This window comes from Rhyacophila brunnea, unplaced genomic scaffold, assembly GCF_057557595.1.
Source record: "Rhyacophila brunnea isolate RB1 unplaced genomic scaffold, BYU_Rbru_1.0 scaffold_12, whole genome shotgun sequence".
Taxonomy (NCBI): Eukaryota; Metazoa; Arthropoda; class Insecta; order Trichoptera; family Rhyacophilidae; genus Rhyacophila; species Rhyacophila brunnea.
Window position 1 is genome coordinate 26951433 of NW_028232774.1, and position 25489 is coordinate 26976921.

Sequence of the window (25489 nt, forward strand, 5' to 3'; positions counted from 1 at the left end):
ATAATAATTAATTAGTTGAGAAATTTAAATTATAACATCATTTTAGGTATCCATTGAGAAATAAAATATTTTCAACAACCAAAACTAAGGTGTCTTTGCTTTGAAATTAGTTAAATTATGGAGATTTACCTGGGTTAATTATTATGATGGATTCACACATGGTACCAAAATAAAATGCACTGGTTACTAAAGCATTGTTTTCACCAAATTTCTGCAATTTGATACATATCAAATTAAAATTGGATATAATTTCAAACACGGATGTCTCCACACCGATTCAAAGACAAACTCGGATAACTCCACGTCCAACACATCGGTAGTTACTACTAAACAAATGGTGGATTGATGATTTTTATAAATACTACCCATGTACTTGCGGTTCATCAAATGCAAGTCATTTTTACATAAGCCAATTGTGAGATGTTATTTTGAAAAAAATATTTTAATGAAGTGTTTTATAAAAAAAAAATGCTTATTGAATTGCTCTCCATGGACCACCATTTGAATAGTTAGTACAGTATTGGTATTCTCATTTGTAATACAAAACATCAAAACGTTTTTAGTGCATTAAATTAGTAAACATGAATATAAAATGTTCACATACATGTTAAGAAATTTGCTCAAAGAGTATGTTTATACATAATATTTACTAAGAGACATGACATTGCTTTGAACACTATTTTGGGAATATGTCTCAACTGCCGTCGTCACATAATTCATTGCGCCACCATAAATCAATCCTCAGAAAGAAACATACTTGCTACATAACTAAAAATTGCATAACTTGAACAATTTGAAGAGATCTTAAAAAAAAAACATTTCAAAATTTGTCAAATTGGATAAGGGGAAACTAGTGCATTTTATCATACGATCCTGTGAAGTAATATTAAGAAATAACGTATGTCGATGATTATGACATTGTCAAATGTAAGTGTGTCTACTGTAGAGTAAAGAAGTTTAATAATCGAGTCTTAGCATGGAGAGTAAATTAATACCTCATCTAAAGTTGAGAAAATCCAGTTGGTTAAAACCTTTTACAAAAACTGCTAAAGACCAGTCAGTCTATTTATTATGTTGCTTTGATTATTAACTCGGCGAGTATAGGTGTTAGTTGATATCAACCTAGATTCTTTACTCTATAGAATATAGTCATAACAATGAATTTTATAAATTAATCAAGTGATTTTAAATTCAATAATAAAACTTTTATGACTGTTAAAGGAAAAAAGTTCAACCCTTCACATTTTTGTCAACGTTATCACGAAATATAAAGATTTTTCAAATAAAAAAAATTAATTATTTGTTTTGCAATTTATAAAAATATAGTATGAATCTGCCAATAAATACCTACTATTGCCCAAGAAATAAAAAATATTGAATTCAAATGTTTTTGTGCCTATTGTAAAATTCAGTTTTGTGGGTTGTTATTTTTTTCCTGAAGCACAGTCCATTACTGTAAAAAAGGGTCATGTGAAAAAGATCATAATTTATATTGAATAAGCCTAATGTATAGGAGTAGAGTATTAAATTTGCAAATTATTTCTATCTGTGATAGGTCGTTTATAAGAGGAAATCTATCAAAGTAAAGTCATTCGCATTTGTTACTTTTAACAAAAAAATGCGATTATTTTTTCTAATAAAGAAAAAAATATGCACATAATCCCTTTCAGTCTGCAAAGTTAATTTAATAAAAAAAATAATTTAAAAATTGTAATAATATTCTGCTTCACAGGGGTCTATTTTATATAATTATTACTAATTAATAAAATTATTTAGGCATTATATTTATCAATCATTATAAGTAATAATAAATAATATGAGCAATGTAGACAGGAGTACTGTTTCAATGTATCATTCATGCAAATCATTCTAGTGAGATCTGTAAAAAAATTATATCTTCATAATAATGTTACTCTATGAAAGAACTTTTGTCAACACAAAAAGTTTGTTTGCAGTGTCTTATATAATATATTATGTATTTACTGATCTCATTTTTGAGTACTTATTCATTATGGCTTGTCAAATCTTATGTAAGACAACATTTTTGCTAATTACCTGAGCACTGTCTGCGTTTACTGCAATTTAATTATCGATATCAATTGTGGGCTGAAGGGGTTAAAATATATATTACAAAATATCCATACCTTTTCAGAATATTAAACAGTAACATTTCAAATTCATATTAGGTAGTTATTATATAAAAATAAATGATTCGCATAATTACTGAATTCATTCTTGAACACTTTCTATTCCATTATGGCGAAACCGGTTTATTGCAAATTATTTTCAGTTTGAATATTATGTTGTTTATTAGTTGACCTACTAAGGCCATTGATTATGTTTCTATTTGGTTTATTAATCTTTTGGTTATTATTCTGTATGTATGTAGTAAGAAATCAAATGTGGTCAATTCCAAAATAGAGATAAGATTAAAATCAAAAGCACCTACAGTAAGATTTGTGCTTTTTCTTTTTTTTTTTAAATACTTCATTACAACCTTCATGATCTTGTATATTTATTTTAACTAATCGGATATAGCGTATTTTGATTCTTTGAGCACTTTATCAAAATATAAAGTATTTAAATTATAATATTATATGTAGAAGCGATGTTTGAAAAGAATTATTATCTTTTTAATTGTTCATTATTTTATTGACAGAGTTAGGTTCTTTTGACATAAATGTTCTAAAATTGAAACTATCTTTGAATTTAATAATATTCAGTCAATGTGAGAATCTCGATGTCAATACTAAAAAAAAATGCTTAAGCTCTAAATGGTTTTAAAATTATCTAAAAATAAATACTATTTAACCTTGACAGAGAGGATAGTATAGAATTTTGTCTTTAGGAATCAATATTAACCAACACTAGCTTGGGACTGTAAGGGTCAATAGATATCATCTTAGCTGTATTAACTATCTGTGAGGGTATATTTTGTGGTATAAATTTTTACTAAAATCATTCTTGAGAGATGTCATAACTGATTGTTGTAAGTGTTATACAATGATGTTACAATATTTTGTAAAAAAAAAACATAAACAATGAAAATACATAATAATAATGTTAAAAATAAATACGACCAAATAACTGAATGCATTTGTAATTTTTAAATTTTTTCATGTCACGTGTGTTCCTTCAATCCAAAATTATGATTTAAAAAAAGATTAATTAGAACCACATGTCCAAGTCCAACCAAGGTGAGACATAACTAAACCGATTTGGATAAAATGTTAGTCAATATACCTGTACTACCTCACTACCCCCACTAGTTTTAAATTATCTTTAGCAGATATTTTATCACACAGCATAAAGTTGCAATAACTCACATGGGGAAAGAAAAGATAGAGTACTTTGTGATGGTGTATTGTCAAAAACATAGTGGCGTGTTTTTCATGTTTGATGCCAGTTACCAAATTGGGCATTGAGATAAACTCAAAATAAATGGTATTTTAAGTTTGTTGTGAGACTCCAGAAAATTATTTGCTGGTTATTTTTTTTTGATTTGCGTGAAAATCATTGTAGACAATAAATAAAATTATTGATATATACGGAGGCGACATTTTTGTTGCAGCCACTGAACAGATTATTAGAACGGAAATACGAAAGCCAGTCACCACAGATCAAGACTTTAAAGGCAGTTTTGGTTTACTAGTTGATGACAGTCAAGCTATAAATCACAACAAGTACAAAGCCCGCTGAGTGTCGTCAAATATGACCAATATTGAATGCGCATTTCGTTTACATGACAAACTTTAATGCATATATTATGATACAGACGTAATATTAAAAATAACAGTTTGTTCAACACGTGTTTAAGTTTATTCTATATTTCTCCACACTTGAGAATTGTACCTTCATACAGCCCCACCCGGTAGGGAACCCACTTCCCTTATTTCCGTTCCTTGGTTGCAGCATTGTGTCACTTACACAAAAACTGTACCCAGAAGAGGTCAAATGGATAAATCATACACGCAGTCCCGGTGTAAAAATATTGGAGAAGGCATACACCAATCACAAGAGCAAGAATGATAATGTGTACATTTTCTCATAATGGAGATTTTTGAACTCATTTTGTTCAAAAAAAAAAAAAACCAGTGACACTGTTGTCGGGTAAAGATAATATAACACTAAAGCATTGCATTTTGTTGATCTACTAAATGACAAGGGTTTGGTCTTCATGACTAACCTAAGCTGATAGTAGATATTCAGTAACCTTTGGTCTCTTGTTTTTATTTCAAATGGTTCGGTGACTACGCACAATTTGGTGAGCAGAATGTAGAGAATTTTAATGCTGGCTTCAGGGAATGGAAAACATAGTCATGATATTGATAACTTTGTGTACTTGCTGGTCTATGGTTTTCTAAGGCCAAAACTATAAGTAGTTGTATTAACCATCAAATGCCAATTTACAGCAAAAGTAAATTTTTATTTTACTTAGGAATTTCCATAGAAAACATAATGATTGAAGGAACGCCACGCCGTAGTTTCTATTTTGCACAGAAGCAAAGATAAATATTATTTATCTGATGTATTAAACAGTAAATTCGATAACTGTAGAAATATCACAGCTGTGTTGGGAGGGGGGGAGGCAGAATACTAGAGAATCCTAAACATCTTTTTCTGTGGCATTACATAAATAAATTAAATTTGGCCTTGACGAAAATAATTCCTCCTGCAGCACTACTTTATTTTGAAGACAGATAAAGATTTATACATTATATTATATTAGAGATTAAAAATAAAATATTATATAAATATATACCCTAGTAAAATAAAAGTTAAGAACGCAATTAAAATGGAAAGATATGAATTCCGGGGCAGGTAAAATCGGGTTCCACTTTATTCCATTTTGTACACGATATGACATTATAATATTATCTATGCGCATTGACTTTTAACAATATATTATTAACACGACTTTAAATTAAGTATAATATCCAAAAAAATACAATTTATATGTGAAAATTAATACTATATGTAGACTGAGGGCACTCAATGGAAGCTGATTTTAAATTCTATTTTGTAAGACTCTTGTGCTTTCAGACTTCTGGCATATTATTCAACCTATATGCATCCATGCCATTTGTTTGGTATATACAGCCTGAAGATGTCGTAACACAAAGACAGGGTCGCTAAAATTATGGAAAAGTTTATAGTAAAGTAAATATTATCTATAATAAAATACAAATATTAGCCTGAGCGCCCTAAGCAGTGGTGGTTTTTGAAATGTGAAAGTTTAGAGGTCCCCTTGAAGTCCTGACTGGTTTTTGTCTATATTATGCAGTGATGAAGAGTGGAATTGAACTGTTACGATGTGACATAAATAGTGCACACTAAACTTTGTCAGTCAAACGTATCTTTTTTCATTGACTACAATGTGTAGATAGTGTCAGTTAGTTTTTAAAATTCAATTAAACCCTACCTACCCAAAACATAGTAGTTTAGGTACGCTACGGGCAATGACAGTATTTTTAATAAATTTAAGTACCATGCTATTCCTTGAACTATCTATTTTATAATATAGGATAGATTAAGTATATTTTAAATTAAATTATTATAGTACATTTATCTTTTACAGAATTTATGAAAAAAAAACTTCTGTGTAGTCATTTAAATTTTAAAAGAAATAATAAATAAAATGGATATTTTGAAACATTATTGTTTTACTCGAGAACCAATTATTTATCATGGATTTGTTTTCCTCATATGCAGTTATATGTACGTTGAACGCAAAGAATTTGTACTATAAATAGGAGTCTTATATGTTATGGCATTTGAAATTATTTCGCAAGCGCATGAAGCATGGTTGAGTTGGTAAAGTCCACAAAAATTAAGATCGCTCGGTAGCCATTCCAATTTTCTTACATACTCAATGGCGGTCACTATTTATGCTCAATGGGATTACTTACTCGAGTGCAAATTTAACATATTGTCTGCTTATCTACTCATTGTGACGGATTTCTTTTTATAGGCCCTGCAGATTGGCAAATAAATATCATAGCAGTAGTGTGAAGTTCTCTGTAAATGAACTGCAATAGCTAACTTAATTAGTGGACTACTGGTCTTTTTTTGCTTCAATTTCATACATTTAGGCTTGCTTCATCTATATAAAAAGGTTTTTTTGTTCGGCGAAATCCTTCCATGTATTTTATATTGTAAAACCTCAGGGAACCCCACCTGATAGACACATATTATGGTGTAGCGCATCTATTCTATACACGAGACTGCTATTGGCGGCTATCAAGGGTAGCTTTCATATTTTTGTATTGAAGTATTATAATTTTTAAAATAAGTTAGTAGTAATTGCTATAATTATTATAGCAATTACTATTATAGCAAATGCTATGTTTTAACAGCACCTCTCTTGGCTGTGCTAACTTTTAAAGCGAGATAGACAGTTTTGACTGTTTAGACGGGTAACTTATTGTAACAATAATTATAATACAGGCGGACCTCGACTTTCGAACGTTCGACTTTCGCACATTTAAAAAAAAACATTTTTTTAAAACATCGCGCTATGGGGTAAACATATACCCCTCTCGCTCACTCACAAGCAAGTGCATTTCTTGCATCACTTGCATCCTGCTCGCACCCGTCACTTTGCTTGTGAGCTAGCTAGGATAGGTTTAGTCTTGCGCAGGAGCACATGCAGGCTTGTTGTGTTGTGCATCATTAATTGTACTTCTGATTACGAATAACCTTTTTATATATTTTTTTAAAAAATATTGACAATAGATTAAAATTTGAAGAATTTGTTGTTTCGCACATGTATTATCTCAGTACGTCTTCCTTGCGTCGCGTCTCACACTATGTATCCACTATTTTTTACGTTGAACATCGTGACACATTTAAATACCTTTAACTCCGCGTTGCAAGGAAAAAATATATGCCCATGATATGGTAAAAAGTTGGAATGAATTTCAATTAAAACTCAAGTTATTCCTTCAACAAATATCGAATAAGAACGTGGACCACTTTCCAACTTTGAAGTTGCTGAATATACCAGAATATAAATTTGAAGAATATGGTAAAATTATTAAAGCTCTGAATGACGATTTTTCACAAAGATTTGGTGACTTCCGAAAAATTGAGACAAGTTTAGCAATAGTACGCGATCCATTTTCAAAGATATTGATAGTGTACCAACATAGCTACAACTTGAGATTATTGATCTGCAGTGTGAAACTGGTTTAAGAGAATTGCATCGTCGTGAAGAAATCTCCAAATTTTACAATGCCCTTAATTCAGACAAATTCGACTAACTTAAAGATTATGCAAGAAAAATCTACGAATCGAAATCGAAAAATCAACCTATGTGAACAAACATTTTCGATCATGAACCTCAATAAAAAAAATTTACGATCAAATATCTCCGATGCCCATTTACAAGCAGTTTTGAGAATATCAACTACAAAATTAACACCTGAATTTAAAAAAATGTTTCATTCTTCTCATTAATTTTTTTGTAATGTTTATTTTTCGTGATAATAGTGTATATCTAAAAATGGTATTTTACTTGCGGCCCGCCGCTCATTTCGAATTCTTGAATTTGGCCCTCCATCCAAAAAGTTTGCCCACCCCTGGTTTATATTAAATTCACTGGAGAATCGGCTGATGCGGATAAAGATGCTGCAAAAGAATTTATTTCCTCATTATCCAAAATTATTGAAGATGGAGAATATTCCTCTAGCCAAATATTTAATGTAGATGACACAGGTTTATTTTGAAAAAAAAAATGCCTAGTCATACATTCTTATCTAAGGAAGAATCAGTTGCCCCTGGGCATAAACCATCTAAAAACCGATTGACATTGCTTCTTGGTGGAAACTTGGCGGCTGGTGATTTAAAATTGATGCCAATGTTAATTTATCAACCAGAAAATCCCAGAGCATTGGAAGGGAAGGATAAAGAATTGCTTCCAGTACTCAAATAAAAAAGCCTGGGTTTACTGCGTTAATATTAAAAGATTGGTTCACTTTACATTTCGTGCCAGCAGTTAAGCAATATTGTAAAGTTAATGATTTACGATTTAAAATATTTTATTTAAAATAAGAAAGAGAAGAGTGGCAAACAGTTAACTCTTGATAATTTTTTAAGGGAAACACCCGCAAACCCCACTTAAACATCTTATATTTACTTGATAAATAAATATTTCAAAATACACACAATTTAATTTTTTTTTACTTCCCTCTACTTTCGAACATTCAACATTCGCACACCTTTTCAGGAACCAATTATGTGTGAAAGTCGAGGTCCTCCTGTACCTCGATATAAAATTAAGATAAACAACCCTCGATACCGCTGATAGCAATCTTGTGTTTAGAATAGATGCGCAGAGGGATAAATCACAAGAGGTGTGTAAAGCAGTAAACAGTGACATTTAACCAAAATTCCACCGCTTATTATATTTCATCTCAAATTTTACAAAAATTCATTGCCTTGCGGAATCAACGAAAAAACACTTGTATGTGTAAGAAATAATTCTGATAGACTATAGGAGGTGATAATTTGTCATTTCCACGGATTCAATCTTGAAAGTTCTATAATTCAATAATTAACATTAAAAAATACTTATTTCTTAGAATTCACATACAACCAAACTAAGTCCAATAAAACAAACTTAACAATACATTGTATGTATAGGAATAGTTCAATACTTCGTTGCAGATGTAGCGTTAGTGTGTAAATTGATAGATACAAACAAAAACAGTACATAGTAAGTGGTGATACTCATTACTATAGTGGAACAATAAATGTGATATCCTCCAGTGCACAGAAATGACGGAGGGCGAATGTGATGATTGTTACAGTTACAGTTCTGGATTGAACTTACAGCAAATCTTTTGCATCACTTTTTCTCGCACGACGCCGCTCCTGTTCTGGCAAAACTATCGAACTTAACGTTAAAGTGATTTGTTTATGTTTATAACAACTCAATTCCTCAAATTTTACTCCTTTAATCCATGTCGTCGCAGAAATTCTTGTACTAATTTATTAAACCCCTTGTTAGATACTTCAACAGTATCTGTGAGGCAATTTATAATGAAGCTTAATTTTGAAAACTTTCATTTTTACTCGTATTACTAAAAAGATTTCAAATTGCACGTTTTTTGCAAGTTCTTGTAGAACCATTGATACGTCTCGCGGAATTAGTTTTGGAACCACTGATTTAGATATGACCAAGGGACTGGGTGAACGGTGAAATCATCACACTTCATAAAAAAGGTGACCCTCTAAGCTGCGACAATTACCAAGGCATTACGCTACTCAGTGTTCCGGGAAAGATTTTGGTAAACATCTTCTTGATGAGAATAAGGGACCCAATAATGCATGTCCTCAGGAAAAACCAAGCCAGGTTTCTACCTGATCGAGCGTGTGCAGACCAAATCCACAACTTCGATGTCTTCTCCAGCAGAACCATGAACTGAACAGTCCGATGACTTGCTACTTTGTGGATTATGAGAAGGCTTTCGACAGTCCGCACCGCCCCTCCCTCCGGATGATACTGGGAACATACGGGATCCCTCCCAAGATCATTGCCATAATCAAAAGCCTGTACGAGAATAGCGAATGCTGTGTCAGAATTGGAGACACTGTCACGGATTGGTTCAGGGTCACGACCGGAGTCAGACAGGGTTGTGTCCTTGCACCGTTTCTTTTCATCATTCTCTTTGACTTCATACTACGGAAGTCAATACCACCCTACCGAGGCATACCTGTTACCCCCACGGTGAAGCTATGCGACCTGGAATATGCCGATGACGCTGTCCTATTTGACAACTCAATCGAGGGCATTCAAGAGACAATCAACAGGTTGCATAACAACTCCTCTCGCGTTGGTTTGAAAATCAACGCGAAGAAAACCAACGTCTTGTGTAATAGCGCCTGTCCTGATCCAGATTTCCCTCTGATTAGCGAAACATCAAGAGCGTCGACAGCTTCAAGTACCTGGGGGTACACATCACGGGAGATGGCATTTTGCAGAAAGAGCTCGCTATCCAAATGGGAATGGCTGGAGCAACATTCAACTCGATGCGGAATGTCTGGGACTCACGATTGTACTCGGTCAAAACCAAATACCGCCTATTCGACGCTTGCATTCTGACGGTGCTGCTTTACGGTAGCGAATCATGGCACCTTACGAAGGCTCAGAGCAACCGTATACTGAGCTTCGAAAACAGATGTTTGCGACGAATACTGGGTGTACGGTGGGGTATGACTTTAGGAGCAACGAGGAGATAAGAGAACGGTCCAAGCAGCCTCTCATCACGCTGAAAGTGAAGAGGCGACGTTGGACCTGGCTCGGCCACGTGATGCGGATGCCAGAAGAGAACCTCAACCTGGCTTGCCTGTTCGGATTCCAGCGTCCTGGAAGGCCGCTAAATACTATCTACAGAGTGTATACGGCGGAGCTACGGGATGCTGGTTTGACCTGGAACGAAGCAAGAAGACTGGCGAGCGACAGGGATTCTTGGAAGCGCCGCGTGCTGTCCATATGCCCCAATTAAGGGGCGGATACGGCCAAAGAAGAAGATTTAGATATGTGCGAGAAGATTGTTAACTGTTATGATAGCAAGTCCTAAAGCTGAATATTCCTAATTTATCCGACTATTTAGAGACAGGTCATGATAAATATGAAATTTCTCGGGCTCGGATTAAAGTCCCAGACTTTCTACTGCCTCAATCCCAATATACAGTAATTAATACCCTGACTTATGCAAACTCACGAGTTATGTGGTTCTTTATCCGATACTTCAGACCCAGTTCCGCCAGAAAAGCACATCACAATTGAAGATCTTGGCATAAAAACAGCAAATGTCACAAAACACTTTTTTTTCAGGAGAGGGTAAAAACATAATATCTTGGTTGTCAAGAAAAATTATATTAATTTGACAATGAGAAATTATAGAAAACCGTATATGCACTATATGAATGTAAAAAAAATATTAAATTTATTTTGGTTAAATAGATATTTAAAAAAGAATGAGTGTGACATTTGCTGTTTTTACACAATTTTTGGACATTTGTTGTTTTTATTGCAAAATTGAAAAGATCGAAATGTAAATAGTATGACTAAAACTATAATTTTATTAAATAAAATAAAGAATATATATTTCTGTTATTTTTTAATCATAATACAACTTTTAATAAGGTTTTGACATATTATTTACCTATTAACAAACGACTTCAATGTTTCTAAAAAATCAAGAATTAAATATTTGAAAAAATGTTTTAATCATGTGCGGGTTAATACTGATAAGCTTCATAGTATTATTATTGATTTAATTTAATAAAACACATTTTTTAGTATCTACTTATTCCACTTTTAATAAATAAATCTGGACCGGTTTCGTCCGCCTCTGTTTTTCTGCCAACTGTTGTCAACAGTTGAAAATGTCCCTCTAAGGCGGATGAAACCTATCCAGATTTATTTATTAAAAGTGGAATAAGTACTAAAAAAATGTGTTTTATTAAATTAAATCATTAACACAATGGATTTCCACCATGAATTTATTGATAGTTAACACGAAAAAAGAAAACCGATTAGCTTCGTCTGACACCTTCACTATCAGCAAATTAAACGATACATTTATTGGGTTTTGTAAATATTTAGCTAATTTTAAAATATTTTTTTGTTTAGCTCCTTTCAACGGAACTAATCCACCATATGTTGTTTTAAATGCAATCGTGACTTGCATTTGATTTTTATTCACTAGGTACATTGAATCTATCCCACATCCTAGAGAGAAACTGAAATGTTCGCAAAGCACTTCTCCCTTACTAGCCTGGTCTATTTTGTACATTATAACTAGCCTACAAATTTTTACCAAAAAATGCCAAAGTTTTAGCCTATATTTCATATTAAAAAAATCTTTTTCTCCGGTCTCTTTAGATTTTATAATGAAGGGCCCAGAATTTTCCTTATTACATGCAACTGAACAATAATGAAAGTCACCGTTATTTGGTAAAAACGTTGCATGGTTTTGTTAATTTTTCTCTTTCGAGACGTTTCAGATATCTATGCTAGTAATATCCATGATAAAATATAAAAACAATCATAATAAAATGTTATAAAAAGCAATAATTAAACGAATCAAGGATAATTTGACAGCTCAGACACTAACTAAATTGTATGGAATGTATACTAACATTACTAACGCCGCCTGGTGATAAAAGTGTAGAACTACTGGACCTTTGCTGTTTTCACACAAAATTGCCTGGACTATTGCGGTTTTTAGAAAAGTGGCATATTTTTGAGAGCAGATTTGAGGGACTTATGTTTTTTTTTTAAAATATATCTTTGCACAGTTGTATGTAATCATACACAGGGAATATAGAAATGCAATAAAATGAAAATGGAAAAAAGTGGACATTTGATGTTTTTATGCCAAGATCTTCAATTGCAAGCTTGAAAGAAGGTCTCGGCTCAATTGAAAAGGGCTTAAAATTTTTAGAATACATTGACTCCAACGAAGAACGCGTTATAGCTACAAAGCAAGGAATAAAAAAATTATTAGCTTGCTAACTCATTTTTTAATATTCTGTACATATTAATATGTATAACTTACCACGATGGCTGAGTGGCTTACAAGTTGGCTCATAATTTCATGGGTCCCAAGTTCGAATACTGGGTCTGGCAAATACATATACTATTTTTTCAATTTGTGGTTGGAGTCAAGAGTATGGACCTAATAGGATGAGTAAGTGGCTAACATCCGTTTCTCGTTAAAACAAAAATATGTTAATACAAACCTCCACACTGTGGAGGCCCATATGATCCTATTAGAATCGGGCATGATCAAAAAAAGAATAATATGCACAATGAACTGCAATTTTATTAAATATTTTTCTTCTAAACTAGTGTTTTTGTTAGTCCTTGGTCCAATTAAACAAAATTTATATGTATTTATATGCAAAGTTGTACCCCGACTGCGAATTCAACTCAAGTGATTTTCGTCAGACCCACCTGTCGCGTAACTTCGGGGTATTACTGTACAATAACACCACTGAGCTAGGGGCTGACAATGAAAGGTTCATTCACGATAGCGGCGCGGAGTGTTGCAAAGGGAGGCGCGAAAAGTTTAACACAAATGTAGCCACAGGTTTGCAGTTTGCAAATGCATAGTTTATAAAGAGCCTGGGGCCCAGGCATAACAGACATCACAAATTTAATCCAATAGTTTAAAAAGGCGCTACTTTGTTTCTACTACTTTGGACTATTAAATATTTTAAATATGTAGTTGTGCATTGCAATTTGATGTGATACCTATTGTGATGATTGCTATAGGTACTTAAATGATAACTCCCGTGTATTATTTAGGAAACACTACTTTAGAGCAGCACACTGCCCTTAACCTCAGCGATAGGTAGGTGGGCCCGCCAAAGATTTTGGCCTGGGAGCCCGCTTCAGGATGTGGGGCCCGTGATAGAATCCATTTGTCAATGAATGATGATGAATTTGGAATGACTATTAAAAAGGAAAAAATTGATAGAATTATTATGCGATAATTCATTGAAACAAAAACCCTAGTTCAATTTTGATTGAATCGAAGTGAATAAATAATATATTATTTTAAGTAAAGTAGGTACTGCTATACCATTCGTAACATCATATTTTTATGCGAAACGGGATTTTCTGCATTAGCTGCAATGAAATCCAAAAATCGACCCCGTTTATTAGAAAAAGAGCACTTTGTGCTAAGAAACAAGCACATCCATCGCATGAAAAATAAATTAATTTAAACATAAATATAATAAAAGTACTTAGTAAAATCTTGTTTATTTTTATACTTAATTAAGTTTTTTTTCTTTGTTGTGTTTAGTACATTTTTGGCCATTTAAAAGGGTGTCTGTATTATTTAATGAAATAAAGGGGGGGAGACGCCAAGATTAGATATCTTTTAAAGGGAGGCGTAGTAAAATAAAGTTTGGAAACCACTGGTCTACAGTGACAAGAGTTCAATTACTGCACGTTTCAATGTTGCAAGGGTATTATTGTGGACGCTGACTAAGGCCTGTGATGATTGACGCATGTACAATGAAAGCATATAAAGCTGCGACATACATCCACATATCTTGCGCTGGTATTTATTGCAGAAACATAAAACATACTGTTGTCGTCTATCTTCTTCTTTCCCATAAGTAACACAAGAGAAAGAAATATCCCATTGTTAAACACTTCATGTTTTAACTTAGCAAATTGCAGGTTGCAATAAAAAAATACTAAATTGCAAGCAATGTATCACAGTAAGAAAACAGAAGCTAATAATGTATAAGTGTATAAATTTCATCATACTGGCTATTAGGGCTGTAATCTACAGAGTAATGTCGACATTCTGGTCAACATGTCATCACAAACATGAGGAAATAAAAATACCCCTCCCTTCAGATACTACAAATCTCCTCTCCATTACCCCTGCAAATTACTATGTAGAAAAACAAAGATACAGGTATACAAAACCATTGTGAAGTTGACGATGTCTTTAATAACAGTCAGAAACTAATGATGTTTGATAGCAGCATATTTAGGAAAATTATCAGAAATTGCTGTCACAAACAAACTATACAGTATCTGTGATGAGCCGGATATCATAAAGTTTATAAAATTGCAATGACCACTGGACGGCTCATATAAAAATGAATGATACACCTCCTGTCGCGCCTAACGTCTAATGGTACGTTTACATTTGACACTAATATCGTCATATTTATGTATGACACCATATTCACTTAAGTGTAAACAGTAAGTATATTTGTATCTGCCACTTATTTTGCGTGTGTCGACTCTCACCTACCACTTATTCAATCTACTTATATACGCAAATGTAAACACCGCGTATTCGACAAGTTCGAACTTGGAGCGATATATCACCGAAGTTGGACCACCGTCTACTTTTATGTCAAGTACCTGACACAATATTCGTAGTTTGACAGGTACCTAGTGAATTGCATATGTATATTTCTAAAACAACGGACAATCAATAATCATAGGTACACCATGAATGTATGCCCAACGTTTACGTTAATAAATGTACTGTGTAGCGATCTGTCAAAAATCATAGACAATGAGAAATAAATCGGATGTGCCGTGTTCTATGGATTTTGTTCGAAAATAAAATATCGCTTGTTCTCGGCACATACGATTAATTCTGATGCACTCTGTGAAGAGAAAATGCGCTTCAAATGGTATTACCTAATTCATTTTGGCCCACACCTGCACTCGTATTAGGTACGATAATATTATATTGAATATGCAATGACGATCAAGTGCTAGATATCGCAATGTTACTGTTAATCGTTCTTCTACGCATTTCTGAATTGTGTGTCTTGTTTTTTGGCAAAAGGTCCAATCTTGCAAACTAAAGTTCACAAATTGAGTTGGATCTTCGATTTTAAACTCTGACATTAAACGGAAGGCACCTAGTTCTTCTCGTCGCTGAATCCATTCCCGCACCCATCAAGACCATTTTTTCCTCCTTTTTGTTGCCAAAAGACTTAAAATAATAACACTCGCTGCTTTCTTTTTTAACATTCCCATATTGACAACTGACATAACGTTTTTGAGAAGTATACAAAATAAGTGTCCGAATAAATTACAATATCATATGTAAACACCGCATATATTTATTCCAATGTTGCCATTGAATAAAGTGTCGAGACTTTATTTCAACGAGAAGTATACCAGAATTTTATGTCAGATCCATGCAGGTGTAAACAGTAAATGAAATTTTATGTCCGACACATAAAATAAGTATAACGGTATAAGTGTCAGATGTAAACGTACCATAAAGCTTGAGGGACGACGACACCCCGGGAGATCACAAATCCGGTGGCTGAACAAAGTGAAAGAGAAAAGGACCTCCAGACTCTCGGCATGTCCTACTGGCTAAGGATGATGGAGAATGATGCTGAATAATAATCTACCCCTGCCCGCAACCGCAAGTTCACATTACATACTAACATAGCAGCCATAATATAGAAATCTCCAACTAATCTGAAGGTACTTGGAAGAGAAAGTATTGTGTTCAGTTATTAAATTGGCTCGTTTCGAAAGTCTTTAGTAGGTTATTTCCATTTACCGTTTAATTATTGAGATCTGTTTATCTTTGCTTGGCCTTGTAGAGCACGTCTTAGCAACTTTGGCATATTATCTACAACAATATGGTAATGATGTAATTCTACAGGTATCTATTTGCTTATTATTTTTTTTTTAATTTGTTTCTTTATTAATAAACAGCACAACAGGTTGTTAAGCTTAATTGCAGTAGCAAAACTACCAGGCTTGAGGAATTCGCATATTGGATTATCACCTGTGTGGAGAAAGGCCAGTGGGCACTGGACTACGGTATGCCATAGATTGAAGTATGCGGGCTAATTGGAGAATCGCCAAGAAGGCAACATGTCTGTTGATAGTTCAATAAATCGAGTGCTTAAAGTCAGACAACGTTATCTACAAAATAGTGTTTTTTTTTTATTTTTAGATATCGTTATTTTACATTTACGGCTACATGATAGTCAAACAACGTTATGTCAATCTTTTCTAATTTCTTATTAAATCGTCAGTAAAGTTTAACGCTAACTACATAAGTTACCCTTGTTTTCATATTTTTTTAAAACTATCCCTATAAATTTTAACATCATCATAAGCAAGATAAATGTACAAAACACAATAAATTATAAAATATTAACATTAGGTTTTAAATAAACATTTTCGATTAGAGCGCCATCCGGTTAGCGACGAGTTATCCACGTGTTAAAACTGTGAACTAAACAAGCTCTTCCTATTTAGTCGATGACAGCGACTTCCGGCTTATGTCTAAATCTTCTTGATGGACAGTATCTGTCGTCGATGTTCAAAAATGAAGTCACACAATTTTCGGTTGTTCTTTACCGAACGCCCCTCCATCGATACACTTCATCACAAAATCTTTTAATATTTTTAAAATTTAAAGTTTTGTTGGTTTGATAATGACATTTTCTTCAACTCCTTATCTCCGACAGCACATACCAGACCCATCCCCTCTGTAGGGTGTGATATCATATATAAACAATCCCACAGTGTCGCTACCTCATTCTAGCCTACTGAGCGTCGTCATTAAAAGAATTTTCCAGATTTAAAAACAGCTATGTTTGCAGACCTGTTGCAGCAGTCGTACATACCGAATTCTGGAAAAAGTATCTTTAGACTTCTGTCGTGCACAAATCATTATTTGATATCAAAGAGGATGTTCACATTGTATAATCGGTAAAGACATATTTACAAATTCTGCATCAATATGATTACGGCTACATGAGATTTACGGTTAAAAGAAATGATTCCTACCTTGCTGGCGGTGCGGTTCCACACGACAACCTTGTGCCCGGAGTTGAGGAGATTCTTAACGATGCCACTGCCCATGATGCCCAGACCCAGGAAGCCAAACCGCATCTGACTCGGTAGAATGTTTTTGCCTTTCAACGTCTCCGATATGTTCTCAAGATCTAGTATCGGAGTTTCCTGAAAATAAACCAGATGTGCCCTAATTATTTCAACTGCTATATAATATTTTAAACTTTATTTTCTCTCCTAATTCGAACTGATGGTAGCGAATTTGCAATATGCACCTACAACAGGTAGAATTCTTTTATCGGCAATATTGCACACAAGTTAACAGAATAAGACAACAATATGGTAAAGGTATGAATCCGATTTTGCAATATGCTCTCTTATTGCAATGTAAGAATGTACAGGTAACCCCCCCCCCCCGTTAATCGCAGCGGATACGGACTGACAGGGCTCTAGCCTGGGGGCTCGGGCTTAGGGGGGGGGGGCGGCATAGCGGGTCGACCTGTTAAGTGAGATAAACACCACAAATTTGCTGTAATAATAAAAAAAGTTGCCTGCGGGGCTATTTCACAAGTAGAATTTTATTACTATTAGTGTTTTCTGATGCCAATATGGTGAAAGCTCGCATGTTACTTGACTATCACAAATGTGCTTCATAATATTATGATGCCGAGTGTCGACAATTAGTGGAATTATTTAAAAAAAACCAAAATTCCCTAATACATGGAACCCAAGAGTTCCGTGGAATACCATTTGGGGAATACTACTGTAAAACATTACACCGCCCTTAACCTTGGCGATGGGGGCTCGCTTCAGGATGTGGGGGCCATGCGTTTTAGAAATTTCTCAATCAACGGGGGGAAATGAAAAACAACACAAATTACAATTTAAAAAAGATTTTTTGATAAACAAACAAAATTAAATTAATGTCATACATAAATTAAAAGTACTATAACTTTGCAATAAACTGAAGAAATTACATTAATTTTGCTCCGCGTAGCAAAAACGAATCTACACAGTTTACCCTGCTGGTCTGTCTGCAATTTTAATGTAAAATTTGTCGATAACTGTCAAATAATCTGATCGTATGCACATGATTACACTCATTATGACAATTTCTGGCATGCGGTAGGTACAACAAAATTAAACTCAAAATTGATTGTGGTATAATGAATTTGCACTCTGCGGATTGCGATGGAAAAGGGTTACGTGTATTTACAAAAGAATGAAATTTCTATGAAGAGACTAAGAAGCCAAACTCTTTTATTCGTTTCCACTAGTAAGTCAATGGATGGTATTGATGTAGATTGTAGATGCACGATGCATCATAGTCCGTGATTGACATTTCACGGAAAAAGATTTTCGAACTTTGGCTGAAGAGGTCTTAGATTGTGGAGATGGTAATGATGCTGATAAATAGCTAATTAATTTTTACTAAGACCCCACTTACATACTATCTAGCCGCTAGCGGAACTAAAAGCATGCTTTACAAGTCACTCATAAAGCCTGTGCTCGCTACTCCTCGGAAACTTGGGTATCAGCTCTTCGCAAAATGAACAAGCCTAAATCCAAATCAAAGCAGAGCTGTACAGTCATCAGTAAGACTCCTTAACGAAACTCAGTTCAATCAATAAAGGTCAGGAGATTACAATGACTATGTCATGTGCATCGTATGAACAAAAATGAACTGACGAAAAAGTAATCTTGAGCAATCAAAACGACATCATGTCTGAGGGTTTCCGAAAGAATTTGCAAAGAAGGTGACCTAATTTCAAAACGTATTTTCCGGGTTTAGCTCAGTTGGATATTGACACAACAATCTCAGCTAGCATGTTCACCTTCTTACCAAGCTGCGTGCCTCTATAGTCTATAGTATATTTGCCAAGACAGTTTTAAGTGTTAAGGGCCAATACCTCTAATCATTCTTGTCACAGTCAGTTCAACAGCTTCTTCACAAACTAACCCAGCACCATATAGCTCCGATGAATATCTGCATTCTCCGCATGGCTCATTCTGGCATTCCATACACCAAATGATGTCTTGTATATCAGGTAGAAACCCAGCCTGGTTTTTTCTGAGGACGTGCATTATCGGGTCCCTTATTCTCATCAAGAGGATGTTTGCCAAAATCTTTCCCGGAACGCTGAGTAGCGTAATGCCTCGGTAATTGTCGCAGTTAAGAGGGTCACTTTTTTGTGAAGTGTGATGATTTTACCATTCACCCAGTCCCTTGCACAGCACTCTTCTTCCCACACCTTTGTAATCAGATGAAACAAGGTGCAGGATTGCGCTCAAACTGTACTTGAGGAATTCAAGATGTATGCTGTCTCCCCCTGGTGCCTTTTCGTTGTTGAGCCTTTTCACAGCCGATTTTATTTCGGCGTGCGTGGAAATTTCGGTCGCTCAGAGGATATACAAAAGTAAGACTTCTATAGGTATGTCAAAGGGGGCCAAAGGGGGTGGGCGGTTCAGCACTCCGCAGAAATGATTCTTCCAAATCTTCTTGACGTATTCTGTGTCAGACTCTATGACTCCATTGGGGCCACCCACAAACGACTACGGGAGTCGGTGGTCGACTGCCACAGACTTGGACTTCACGGGTGATTCGGAAGAGTTTTCTGGTGTCATTTCTGCTTGCTGCTTCCTCTGCTGTTTTAATTTTCCGGTTCATGAATTAGCGCTTGTCGAGCCGCACGGATCATTTGACTACCCTGTCTTGGGTTTGGTAGTCAGTCCGGCGGTCCTCGATTCGGTCGGGGTCTGTCTCCTCGTCTCTCAGGACTTTCAGCTTGGCTCGCTTTCCAACTTCATCCCATGTTTCATCAGACATCCACTTTGGCTGCTCACTCCTTCTGGTACCAAGGATGGTACGAGCCGATGACACAATCGCACTCTTTATGAGGTTCCAATCCGCCTCGATGAGGTCGGATTCAGATGCATGCCGCTCATATATACGATCTACACTACCTCGTACAGCAGTTTCGAACTCGATCCAGATTCTGTCTACGTCGATATGTTCGCGTTTCGGAGGCCTCGTCTGGCGACTGAGTTTTACCCAGATACTTGCAATGAGGAACTCGTGGTTGCTATGGATATCGGTGTCTCTGTAGGTGCGCACGTCAGGAAGTTCCTTTCGGTGTGTTTCAAGCTGTACAAAAATTAGTCAATCTGCATCCCTGTGCGTCCATCAGAAGACGTCCATGTGTATTTGTGGATGTCTTTGTGTTGTCGTTGGGGTCACCGAGGCCGTGCCCTCCCATCACCGTGAGACCAAGCACCGAGTCCGCTCCTACTCTAGCATTGTAATCCCCGATTACAATCACGCGGTCTCTTCACGGGTGGCGGAGACTGCCACATGGAGGGAATCATAGAAGGCGTCTTTTGTCTGCGCGTCGGAATCCTCATTGGGGGCGTAGCACTGAAAGACAGTCAAGGAGCTACCAGGCGTCTTGAAGGAGGCACGTATCAGTCTTTTCGAGATTGATTCCCATTTCATGAAGCAACGGGCTGCTCTTTTTGACATCAATACTGCCACTCCCTGGTGATGATATTGCTTCTGACCTGAGTAAACAACAGAGTAACCCTCAATCAACTTTCTCTCGGCTCTTTTCCAGTGCACTTCGCTCAGCCCTAGGATGTCCATAATGTAGCGCAAGTTATTAGAGAGGATTACTCTGCTGGTTTCATTGTCCATTTCCATGCTGTGTCGTCGGTTTACAGAGCTGGTTGTAGTCCGAGGCTGCTGTGATTTAAGGAGGCAAGATGATTAGCCCAGTGCTCTCGCCCCCTGAGCCACGAGGGCCCTGAAGGTCGGCTTGACCGGGTTTTTCTGTAAGGGTTTTTCTTCCCTTAGCAAGGAGGCCTTCGCACTCACTCGCCCTTCGCCCCCTGCTATTAGCTACAGCTTACACTGCATTGTCCGGTGGTCGCCGCGGGGAGGCCAACAGATGGGACTTGCTGGCAGTTTGGCATTTCCCAACATTTGCTATGGACACATCTACTGGTGTGAATGTGTCCACTCGGGACCAACCAGCCGTTGACCATAACTATAATTATAATTTATAAATATTGCTTTAAACTGGATAAAAATAATGTTTACCAAGCCTAAGGAATTCCGCATCCTCAAATACCATTCAAATAATACAGGGTGCTGGTATAGCCTGGAAAGAAGAAGACTGGCAAGTGACAAGTGATGAGAATCTTGAAAGCGCAGCGTGTTGGTTATTTAGTTTATTCAAAGGGCAAACATAACAAAAATAAAGAAAGAATAGAAACGCTCAAAGAAGCATTGAATGTTCGTATCATATTCCATATCTTTACATCACCATCAGATCACACTTACCGGTCTTATAACGTTGGCGGGTCTGTCGAGCAATGAAGAAGATGACTTCTTGAAGGAATGGTTCAGCATTGATTCATTTTTGACATCGTCAAGGTCGGTGAAGGAGAGGAAGTCTGATTTGGCTTTCTTTCGCGGAACAACCTTTGCACCACTCGATATTCTCTTTATCGCTGACTTTTCCTGGAGCAAAATAAAAAAAATATTTTAACATAGTGCAATATTATAATATTCACGAAATGTTTAATTAACGATCAAGCTCTCGTGGTGCAGTGGGTAAGGCACTGGCCTTCCGCCCGAGAGTTCTGGGTTTGATTCCCAGTGAGGACACAATATTTATGTGTTTTTCTCAAAGGCTGGGTGTTCGTGATTGTCCAAAATTACTAACAACCACCTTGTACGAAAAAGCAAGGACACGGTTATTAATAATTCTAAAAAAAAAAAAAAGTAACGGTGCAGTTAACCTGATAACCCGTAACGTAACGAATACGTCATGGCCAGCCGCGATTCAGGCGCCCGTAACGTACGATATACGTCGTGTCGTTCTGCGCGCTTGTATGAGTCAAATGTTTATTTATTCAATTTTAAAACGTGTAACTACATTTCTGATCAGACCTTGCAAGCAAAAAACATTTGTATGGCGCATACATCGCGAGAATAAGGGAATTTCCCGAGAGGCCAAATCAGGGTTAGCTCAAAGTTCCCCTGTAACACTGGGATTTCTACTACTAGGTATGATTCAATACTGACGCGATCGGCGTGTAGTTGGCGCCGAGTTATCAATCAATAAAGTCGGAATGCTAATTTTCTTATTCAGATTTGCGTTATAGTTTAACTGTTTTCAATGTTTTTATATTAATTTCTGTTGAGTGACCAAGTGTTTTATTTATATTTCACATACAATTTGCGTATAAAAAAGTGTTATAGTTACGAGTTTTGTTTTAAATTGTACCTACTGAAGTTGACTGAAAAGAAAGATTTTTGATGTTTTAAGACAGAAATTGATGAAAGACCAAGTGTTGTGACTATTTTTTATTTGTATTTCGGATTCAATTTACGTATACGGAATGTTTTATTTACAAGTTTAGTTTTACAAATTTTATGATTCAAAATGGATGAAATTGACGATTTTGGTGAAATCGATAACCTTATCGAAACAGTCGAATCTGAAGACGATGGAAGTGATGATTCGGATGTTGAATTAGAAGAAACTTTGGAAGCGGATGTAAGTCAACATAACACATCGGAATCCACTGAAAGACCGTCATTTGTTTGAGCCGCGCGCATTTTGTTTGTATGTTTTGAACCGTGCTTCGAAATTTTCCATACACAAGAAAATTTCTAGTGATTTTAATGTGTTTAGTGTAATTTAGTGCTATCAGTATATATGTTGACATTTTACAAAAATACTATAAAATTTATTATGTAAGAAAATGGAGTTTGTGTTAAAGCAGGAAGTGAATATGGCAGTAATTCTCAATCAGGCTCTGCGAGACATGGCAGGGGTTCCGCACTAATTTAAAAATAAATTACACCACAAAACCTTTTTTACACAGAGTGGAGACACTTTTATTCTTCCAAGGCAAGTAAGATACATTTGGGTGTATTACATTCAGTTACAAATTATGTCGCTATTGAATGAACAACGAGAACATCGCCGCCAGGTTACAAATATTATTCGATTACATGCTATTTGAACATGAGCTTACGTAACCAAAAAAGGTTGGGAGTCACTGGCATGGATTAGTTGGACTGAATATTTGCCGAACTGTGTGTAGACAAATCAATATATCGTCACTGTTCTGGCAGAAAACACTAATTCTAAAAAATGACATATTGAGTTAGTACCAAAATGTTCCTTATTTCAAACTTTACCGTCTGGAAACCTTCTTAATAAATAAACAGTCTTTATTTTAAAGTCACCCTTTTTACGATTACTTAATAAACTCACATGATAGACCATTATTTCAAACATTTTAACAACTTCAAAGTCAAATTATTCAAAACTAGTATTCTCCAGTTAGTGTGTTCTGCCAGAACAGAGACAATATTATGTAAAGTTAGCTTTAGCTGACATCAAAAGTTGGTGAATATTGACAAGCAGTGCCTGAATACAACAGTTACATGTAAGGCGGCTCTCGTGATGCAGTTGGTAAGGCGCTCGCCTTCCACCCGAGAGTTCCTGGGTTCGATCCCAGTCATGACAAAAACATTTATGTGTTTTTCTCAAAGCCTGGGTGTTTGTGATTGTTCAAAATTACTAACAACCACCTTGTACGAAAAAGCAAGGACATGGTTATTAATAATTCTAAAAAAAAAAAAAAAAACAGTTACATGTAAATTCTACGTATTACATTTCACATAGCATAGTTCGCCGCGAGCTTTCTATCAGAAAGAGATGACCGTATACTATACAGTCATCTCTATAGCACCGTTACACAATTATGCGTTGTTCATGGGGCATTTTCATAGCTGATTTTGGCAAAATTCATGAATTGATTCAAAATTCAAAATTCATGAAAGATGAAAACCTAACCTAACTTAACCTAACAAATAATCCAGTATATCGGCTATTTTCAAAATTTATTTGCTGCTGGCTTTCTGTAAACCGACAAGAGCCGTGTTTTACATAGACATGAATTTTATCTCAGTACTATACGACCCAAATTTCTCAATACAGAATACAACAGGACAGAATAGTCACGGGGTCACTGGGGCCAGAACTCCAAATTAGTAGGTCTTAGTACTGAATATTAACATCTGGAGAAAGAAAAATGCAATTTGATTTCACAACACAAGTAGGCTGCTATAAAAAATCTACAAAAGGGAGACTTTCAACACTCAGAATAGCTTTCCTGGTTATTATTAAAATATATTTGTTTTTCTACATTCTGAAGACTGTACACACACAAGTTGACAACATCATAAAAACTGCAACTCACTCGACTCACCTATTAAATCGGAAGTAATAGAAAAAGTGTTGCTAGCATAATGACCGATTAAGTAATTTAGGGTAAAATAAATTATGATAATAAATATTTTATGAGGTTGTAAATTTTTTCTGTGTTTACACGGCTATAAAGTCTTCGATTTGACATAATTTTGTATGTGAGCAATCTTGCTCAAGCATGAACCTTATCAAGAGTATATTGAAAAGCCAAGGGACTGAAAAGGCAAAAGTACAAACCACATAGCAGACATAAACTTCCATTCATTCTTCACATTAATTGAAAGGAATGATTATGTGTTGTGTACAGGGGCGGCTCTACCCTAAGGGTTCGTAGGGACCATCCCCACATAATTATCATGTCAAAAATACACGTCCAATATTTTTATCATTGTCATAATATATCTACATAATTACATGATTAAATGAACTATTTAATTTATTTTATCCATCTAAACCCGTCGCTATTTTATAGATATTTATTATTATTAGTACACAAATAAATAAACCAATAAATGTAAATTATGTAATAACCTGATGATTACGCGATATTAAAATATGCCCTATTTCACTGTGACACCTACGTACAAATCAAGAAAGCTATGTTTATTTTTCTCCGACCGGGCTCAATCAGTCCCATCCCGTCGCCACAGTACAAATCTCGTTCTACAAAGGATGTGAATGCATTAGCGTTAGTATACGCATACTGGATAGCGAATCAAATAACCCCTAAGTGGGTAAAAACGATGTGATTAAGTACGACTCGGATAATTATATTATTTATTCTGAAAAATTACTCATTTCCTCATTAATAAAATCATATTATGAGAAAGTCGTTAGGTATGCATATGTATTTAATAATTAATGGCTAAACCCC

The 25489-nt window shown here is 35.3% G+C and overlaps 1 protein-coding gene across 1 annotated transcript in view; it reads right to left on the reverse strand.

The window, feature by feature from the left end:
* The window catches only part of Ndf (Nucleosome-destabilizing factor), a 154355-nt gene that overhangs the window by 121415 nt on the left and 7451 nt on the right, over positions 1 to 25489 (reverse strand). The window contains exons 6-7 of the mRNA XM_085961084.1: positions 21669 to 21848; positions 17324 to 17497 (exon numbers count right to left, since the gene is read on the reverse strand). Of these exons, the coding sequence (XP_085817210.1) occupies positions 17324 to 17497; positions 21669 to 21848 (354 nt within the window). The remainder of the gene's footprint in view (positions 1 to 17323; positions 17498 to 21668; positions 21849 to 25489) is intronic.